The 8,735-nt window shown below is 40.4% G+C and overlaps 1 protein-coding gene across 3 annotated transcripts in view; it reads left to right on the forward strand.

The window, feature by feature from the left end:
* Nucleotides 1-7,850, forward strand: part of CTSA (cathepsin A) — a 56,416-nt gene extending 48,566 nt beyond the window's left edge. For all 3 annotated transcript variants that reach the window (XM_077459222.1, XM_077459223.1, XM_077459224.1), the window contains 5 exons: nt 1,887-2,035; nt 2,911-2,986; nt 3,096-3,185; nt 4,278-4,379; nt 6,517-7,850. In XM_077459222.1, coding sequence (XP_077315348.1) covers nt 1,887-2,035; nt 2,911-2,986; nt 3,096-3,185; nt 4,278-4,379; nt 6,517-6,600 — 501 coding nt within the window. In that variant the 3' untranslated portion in view covers nt 6,601-7,850. The remainder of the gene's footprint in view (nt 1-1,886; nt 2,036-2,910; nt 2,987-3,095; nt 3,186-4,277; nt 4,380-6,516) is intronic.
* Nucleotides 7,851-8,735: the final 885 nt, after the last annotated feature.

An 8,735-nucleotide genomic window follows, 5' to 3' on the forward strand; every position in this document is an offset into this window, starting at 1 on the left:
AAATGGAGTTTCCTTTTGAGAAGGACATTGCTCAAGTATGGAATAAGAAACCAAAACTTGATTCAGCTTTTTCACAGGTGTCAAGGAACACAGACCTGGCTTTTGAGGATATGGGCATCCTAAAAGTAGCTATGGATAAAAGGGCAGACTCCCTATTGAAGAGAGCCTGGGATACAAGCCAATTTAAAAGCCGCTATGGCAGCAATTCTGGTGGCCAGGAACCTAGAGCATTGGCTTTAACGGTTGAAGACCCCAAAAAAACACAAGCTTGAAGCCTTCCTCCCACACTTGGAGGACTGTCACTGATTTTTTTTTTTTTTTTTTCCTTTTTCCCCCCCCCCCTGTTTTTTTTCCTTTTCCCCCCCCCCCCCTGTTTCTGGACCAGGTAGTTCCAGGAACTGACCCGGGTTTTCTACCAAAAGTTTCAACAGTATTTCATAGGTCGCAGGAAATGGTTCTCCCAACCTTTTTGTCCTACACCATCCGGCAGTAAGGAAATAGCTTTTCATAGCCTGAATGCAAGAAGCTGAATACTGCACTATCTTGAGGGTACAAAATAATTCAAAAGATTGAATTCACTGTTTATATTCTCAGACCCGCATAAAGGGTACAGTGCTTCTAGAAACACAATAGGAAGATGGCTGTGTCTGGCCATAAATTACGCCTACAAAGCTTCAGTGGGAGATCCACCGACGGGGGTAGTGGCCCTCTCAACCCAGGCAGTAGCAACGTCCTGTGCGGAATGAGCAGGGGCTTCACCGGGATGGACCTGCAAGGCCGCTACATGGACAAGTTTTTCCACCTTTTGACCCGCCGCTACAAGTTGGACTTGCTCTCGACGTCAGAGCAATCATTCGGCAGGAAAGTTCTGCAGGCGGTGGTTCCACCCTAGAGTAAGTACTCTTATCTCCAGGTGCTGTCCTGAAAGACGAGATGAGAAAACCTTAGTTAGGCGTAACGGTAACTTTTTTTTTTTTTTTTTTTTTTTACTAATCCAAGCATAGGTGCATTGTCTTCGGAATAATGCACACAGCTGTGTAAAGATCAGTAACCTAGCTAAAAGTATAGTGACCTAAAATAAAAATAGAACACTAAGTTTGCAATGGTTTACTCGCATGCTTATAATGCAACATTAACTACTAGAAGAATAATGCATGTCCTTACAGAACCTTTTACTAGGGATCTTTTTGTCAATAAGATCCTGAGCTCGAACTTCAGTAAATTATTACGTCTGTGTCCAAGAGGCCATATACAAATGCAGCTTTTTTTTTTTTTTTTTTTTTTCCCATTTAGTTTGGAACTAAAATGATCTCTTCGCTTATATCCATTAGTACATTTTTTAGTTATTTTATTTCTATGTACTCCCTGGATTAAATAGGACTTTGTAAAGCTAGACTGTATGCCACTCCTGTTTATTGGAGCAAGTTCTCTGGTTACTAGTGCAATCCTGCATTTAAAGCTAGTCAGTGAAGATTGTCCTCTTTTTAACAAAGTCCAAGGACATATTGCTTTACTGGTAAAAAAAATTTTTTATTTATTTTTTACTTGTTAAAAAGATGAGAGTTATTCTCTGTGTGATTTAAAGGATTATTACACGTAAACATATCTTGCATTTTAATACATTTTTATACTCCAGCCTTGTCCAGGGCTGTCTTCTCTCTTCCAACAAAATATAGATTTGGGTGGCATTACACAGAAGAAAATGTATATTGATAGTATGTAACTATGCATAAATCTTGATGTTCCCTGTTCTTCATGATAAAATGTGATCTCTAATTGCCATTTGATGACTTTGAATATTCTGGGCAACAAAATGCATTTAATGATTTTACCTAAAGTGATTGTATTGTGGTACTAATGCTAACTTGTTTTTGTGTGTGGAGCAGAAGTTGCATTTTATATCTGCCCTCAATAAACCTGTGAGATTGGACCCTCCCTGTGTGAACAGTACAGCTTCCAGCACCTTCTTGAATGACCAATATGTGAGGAAGGCATTGCATGTATCCCCTAATGTCAATAAATGGGAGGTCTGCAGGTAAGAAGCCTTAAGATGCGTGGAATACCGTTTGTCGTGTTAATTTGCTATTCTTCACTGTAGTCAAAGCAATACAGCTTTGTTGAGATTTATTAATTGGATAGTGAAGGAGCAGCAGCTTACTTATGAGGTCTCTGTGCGCTCTTCTCCATTTTAATGTAAACACAAGCCGGTTATCGGCATGCTCCTCCTCCCTAATGGGTAGTTGGTCCTTTTTATATTATCGAACGCACTATATTTTATTTATTTTCTAGCCATTGAAATAAAGCTGAAGTGTTAAATGTGCCTCATGTTTAGGTGTGTTTTAACAGCGTTCAGCGTTATTTGTGGTCAGTATTGCCCCTCCTGAATGCAGTTTTAGGGCGTTTAGAAAACCTGTCGGCAGCGTCCTGAGGTTCTGGTATGGTTTCATTTTCATCTGCCAGGTTTGAAGGTATAAGCCCATGAGATTCAGTAGGGGGGGGGGCTGGGGAGATCCCAACTCTGTTGGGTATTTTTGTATTTGCCATGTTCTGTGGAATGCAACTAAAGAGAGCTGGAAAGCACAAGGTGGGTGGGAGCGCCCAAAACTCCCACATGGACAGGAACAAGGTTGGACATTGTGGCAAAGCGATTGCATTGTTTAGGTATCTGAGACTTAAAAGATGGGACTGACGCAAGCCACCAAACTCCTGTAGTAATGAAAATATCACTTTTGGGTGGACTGAACCTATAATTGGTTACTTTACAATAATTTGGTGACACCATTTTGCTTGTAGGTGCCCTTTAATTATGATGATAAAAAAAAATACGTATACAGTGACATATGACACTCCATGTAAGTAATTTTATAATGCATACATTTTGTTTGATACAATACATCATTTTATTTTCAGCTTTGAGGTTTACCGAGACTATGGTCGGGTTTATGAGAGCATGAAGGAGCACTACTTGAAGCTGCTTGGCGCTATGGTGAGATGGATTCAGCCTTTGTCACCATTTTTCATTATGAAAGCATTGTCACAAGGAATGCATTGCTGAGCTGGATACGCATACAAACTTTTTTTTTTTTTTTTCTTAGAAATACCGAATCCTAGTATATAATGGAGATGTAGACATGGCCTGCAACTTCTTGGGTGACCAGTGGTTTGTGGATTCCCTACAACAGAAGGTAGATCCTGCTGTGTTTTTAAGCTTTTACAGTTGACTTGCAGGCAAATTGCGAAATACACATAGGGCTGAAGCTACTCTATTATGAAATTTAATCAATTTAGTATTTTCATAATCTATTTAATTGGGCAGTAACATAATGGGGTTAAAAACTAAAATGAGCCCTTTATAGTACAAAGAGCAAATAATCGCTACAGTAACTATTCAGTTATATAGTAAAAAATAAACCTTTTACAGTAGTCAGTGGTCTGAAGTACATTGAACCAAAAAAAGCACCATTTTGTGTTAAAAGTCCCTATTGAGAAGCTGCAGAGAAGCATGTAATGCATTTTTGCAGCAATTTGTATTTTAATCTGCTCAACAACAAATTGGCCAAAAAAAAAGTTGCAAAAACTCAAATCGTAGCCAACTAACGTGCAAAAATCATAACGCACTGCAGAAACTGCATAGGTGTGTACCAAGCCTTATGCTGGCAACACAGATCAGTTTTCATATGAGAATATTCAGACGAAAAATCTTTGTACATTCGCTGAATGAAAGAATGTTTTTGAAATTTTCATTTGTATGTGTTTTTTTTTTTTTTTTTTTTTTTTATTTATTTTTTAACAGTATATCTTTTCTCTAATAGTATATACAGTATATCTCTTCTGTCTGTTATTCTCAGAGTGGCTTTAGATACTCTGCTCCCTAACCATATCGTTGGTTATTTATATTTACCACTGCATAGAAATATTTAAGAATAAATTGCCTTTTTTGAAAACTTTACATATTAACTAACTTGTACACCACACTTTTTTTTTTTTTTTTTTTTTTAAAGGTTATTAACCGAAACAATGGGCCAACTAATAGATTATGAAAATAATCATTAGTTGCAGCCCTACATACATATATAGCAGCTATTTTACCAGCCAACAATTTTTTTTTTATTTAATTAAAATTTTTATTTATTTTTTGTTCATTCAGTCCTGGGAGTACAGTTGTGTGTGTGTGTGTGTGTGTGTGTGTGTGTGTGTGTGTGTGTGTGTGTGTTTTTTTTTTTTTTTTTTTTTTCCCTTTCTGCTTGCTGATAATTTTCTGAATTTGCTTTGATCAGTTGCTGGTACAGCGCCGCCCATGGCTTCTCAATGATGGAGACCAGCAGCAAATTGGGGGATTTGTAAAGGAATTTTCCAACCTGACCTTCCTTACAATAAAGGTGAGAATTTTATAGATGTATTGCTACTTCTCTTCTTGCCAATGAGTTGCACCTTTTTAAAACAATACATCACCTATGATGTACAGCGCTTCCTTCTTAAAAAAGAAGGATCATATACACAGTTACTTTCATTAAAAGATGAGGGGTTAATTCTCCATTTAAAGACATAGCGTAGCCATATACACCATTCCTTTTAGATCCCATTGGCTAACTGCACACTCGGGACCCCTGAAGGACTGATGCAACCGGAAATAAGAGAATTGGTCAGTTCAAGGCTTGTTGGCCTTCATTTTGTTTGCAAATATTGAACTACCAGTAAGAATAAGCTCTTGCATTTAAAGAGCACCTGTCATTTCAGATCCATCATGGCGGCACCTGTTAGCGGGCATCCACTCACCTGCTCCTGCCACGTTCCTCACCTTGTGGTGTCACTGCTGCCTCACCAGCTGTCCCATTGAAGTGAATGGGACTGTCGGTGAGTCAACAGCGGATCAGAGCAGGAGCCGCTGCGGGACAGAGATGACAGTTGCTCTTTAAAAATTATGACTTACCGTGAATATAGTTGATTTTAAATTGACTTAATTCAAATCAAATCCACCATGCCTTAGACTATGGTCACATTTTAACAGGGTAATCTTGGCCTCCTCAGTGTGGTGGGGTTTGGTGTTCTGTTCAACATATTCACGGCTACCTGGCTGGTTCTGCTCCTTGCTTTATAAAAAGAAGCTTTGTATTAAGGATGCACCGAAATTTCGGCCGCCGAAACATATCGGCCGAAAATGCCCTTTTCGGCAATTTGCCGAAAGAGAAAAACGGCCGATAATGGAGCCGAAAATGGAGCGGGGCCAGGGTAGGGGGCAGGGCTCCGCCCCCCGCCCCTGGTGCGTCCATCATGAAGAGCTATATCATGCTATAGTGCAGGCGAGCCGTCTCCGCCGCCTGTTTGATCACAGTGCGGGAACATCACAGCTTTCAGTTCAATAGCTGTGTGTTCCCGGCCGCGCGCCGTCACGTACAGCCCCTCCCCCTTGTCAGGGCACTTTGCTAGATAGATCACCCATAGGATTGGACGGATGATCTGTCTATCAAAGTGCCCTGACAAGGGGGAGGGGCTGTACGCGACGGCCGGGAACACACAGCTATTGAACTGAAAGCTGTGATCCCGCGCTGTGATCAAACAGGCGACGGAGGCGACTCTCCTCTTCTCTCTTCTGTTTTCTCTTCACAGGTTAGCTGCTATGAGGGGAGACACACACTGGCTGCTATGAGGGGAGACACACACTGGCTGCTATGAGGGGAGACACTGGCTGCATTGTATCAATTGTATCATGTGTCATGTATCATGTGTGCAATTTCTGACCATCTCCTGTACCACGTCTGCAGTCTGACCATCTCCTGTACCACGTCTGCAGTCTCTGACCACCTCCTGTATAAAAATATTTTTTAAAAACAGTCATTTTCGGTATCGGTGCTGTTTCGGTTTTCGGCCTAGTGTATTTTTCATTTTCGGTATCTGTTTCGGCACCAAAAACCCATTCGGTGCATCCCTACTTTGTATACAAAACCTTATGCAGCTGAATGGACATAGTGGTATTGTGAGCTCCAAAAGGATCAACAGTCTGGTGTGTCACTGAAATTCATTGTTGGCAGAAATGATGAGCAAAATGGGTCAATCCGAGACCACCTTTTCTGAACCTGGAATAATGCACATTTCTAGGCACACTACATAGCTAGTTGGCTATGTGTTAGTAGGCATGCCTTGGCAGTAGCCTCAGCTTCAAAGTCATTCCCCCTTTCAGAGCACAATAGCTCAGGGGGGGAGCTTGGGTATCCTATTTAAGGGTTTGTATACATATGCAGTCAGAAATGTAGTATTATTATTTATTATTATTATTACAATTTTTTTTTTTATAATAATAATATTATTATTAAAATAGCTTTCAGTTCCTAAACGGAGACCGGAATATAGTATTTCTATTGATTCAAATGAGGTAGAAAATGAAAATTCACTAGCGTATACCTGTGTGGTAGTATAGTGGCAGCACAGATCTGACATAACCTCCATGTTGTGATAATTCTCCTTTTTATCCAGATTTATGTAACCTCCAATTACACTTACACTGTTCTCTTCTCACAGGGAGCTGGACATATGGTACCGACTGACAAGCCCAGCCCGGCCTTCATCGTGTTCAGTCGCTACATCAACAATGAGCCTTTTTAAATCTGAATAGGACATCTCCTTCCTCTCTGCAATATTTTAGCAACTGAGTACCACAAACATCAGGGCTGATTTGACTGTTTTAAAGTCTGCTCTACAAAGCACCAATCAGCAGGTTCTTTGATTCTTTTCCTCTGCTGTTTAAAATACTGGTTTGTCTTTGCAATAATATGATGGCTGACACATCCATACATGCATACATACATCCATACATACATGTCCCCCTGCTCCACACAGTGTAACTTTTTTTTTTATTTTTTTTTTTTTTAATTTGCATGTATTTTCTGGAGAGATTCATCCTATTTTTGTTCTCATTACTATTTTCTATTGGGGCAAAAGTTGTGCAAATCAAATAGTTGTTACCAGAACAGGAGCTGAGGGGAAATCTTCCAGTGGTGAAACTCGGCGTAGGATGGAAATCTCTTAAATGTGCCACAGACCCAAATGATAACTTGATTGGAGTTTAATCATTCCTTACTCTGTTCAAAACCAAAAAAGAAAAGGTTTTGGATTCAGACGCACGTAAACCTTACCACTATTTGTGATAATCTCAGGGTGTTTCTAGATGTAGCACTGTAGACTAACCTCTACTTACTGCTCTTTAAAATGTTGTGTTTTATTTTATTTGCTATCTACTGTGGATCTTGTCAGAGCAGTTGGCCACTTCCTTTTTTGCATTTTGTCAGATGAGCTGCTAGACATGGAGCTTATCATATGATCTTGAAGCGTTGCCCATGTGTAATGTTGGTAAATGAACCCTTTCGGAGTTTAAACACAAAGAATTGTGCCCTGCAAGAGAGGAGGTATTTTACTTCTTTTCAGTGACCTGTTTCTCCTATTCAACCATTTTGTTCTGTTTAGTGTCTTCTGCTGTCCCTGGAAGTTCTTGATGCCCGTGTCACCCGCTGGGTATTTGTACTTTCCTCCGACCCATTACAAGACTCTAGCAGTGACGTAAGGGGTCAGAGGATGGCGCTCTAGCGTGCGGCAGGGGAACACCGTTATCTGGCACTCCCAAAAGTGTTGGTTTATTTAAGGACACTGCAGTGCCAAAAAACAGGTGGTAGGACACAAGAGCTGCTGGAAAGTCAACTAGAATATCTCTACTTTTGCAGGACCCAGTTGTTTGATTTATTTTTTTCTCCCCCGACCATGTCTCTTTAAATGTGCACTTATTCAATAATTTTTTTTTCTTTTTTAATTACTTGATCATTGCTGGCAAATTTAAATAAAGGTATTTTTTTTGTTTTGTTTCTTTGTTTCCCTTTTTTTAATTTTGTATTTAAACTGTGACAGGAAAGACTAAAATGCATAAGACCTGCCCCCCCCCCCCCCCCCCCCCAAATCAATCAATCAATCAAAAAAAAAAAAAACAGGCCTCAACCAGGCAGACCAACAACAAACAAAATGTATCTAAACCCCAATGTGGGGAGAGGTTAAAAGCAGGAGAATCTGTGCTCAAAAGCATAAGTGCAGGATGTCGTAGCATAGAAATACATGTAGTACCTGGGTCAGTCTATTGCCATATTATGACCTTAATGTTGGTCTAAAGGTTAGTTAAAATGTCAGTCACCGTAGTGCTATCATCTAACCAACAAGTCCACACCTTCTCAAATTTTTGTGGGCATCCCCTGCCCTCGTAGGTGGCTCTATAAAGGGGCAAACTGGCATTCACTAGACCCTTCCAGAACTTGACAGAGGGGGGAGATGATTGCTTCCAATTCATCGTGATGGCCTTACGTGCATAGTATATTAATAAGGATATGAGTATTTTCCTAGCTCTGTGGATTATCAACTGTTCCACCAGCCCCAGCAGGCAATATTTAGGATCATAAGGAATACTAGTCTTAGTGATATTAACGATCACCTGGAGAACTTCCTTCCAGTAATGTCCAATTGCTGGACAAGCCTAGAAAATGTGAAAGTCCCCTGGCTGATACGAGCATCTCCAGCATGCCGGGGAATGTGTCGGCGGCATCTGGTGCAGTCTGTGGAGTGTGAAGTGAGCTCTGTGTATAATTTTATACTGAACTAGTCTGTCCCTGGCTGAGACCAGAGGAGAGAACAGGAAAACCCAAATCTCCTTCCAATCATCGTCATCTAGCTCCGTTATGTCCCACACCCATTTCCTGTGGAGG

The sequence above is a fragment of the Lithobates pipiens genome, unplaced genomic scaffold, assembly GCF_037356315.1.
Source record: "Lithobates pipiens isolate NorthernLeopardFrog02 unplaced genomic scaffold, aLitPip1_a1.2 Scaffold_28, whole genome shotgun sequence".
NCBI lineage: Eukaryota > Metazoa > Chordata > Amphibia > Anura > Ranidae > Lithobates > Lithobates pipiens.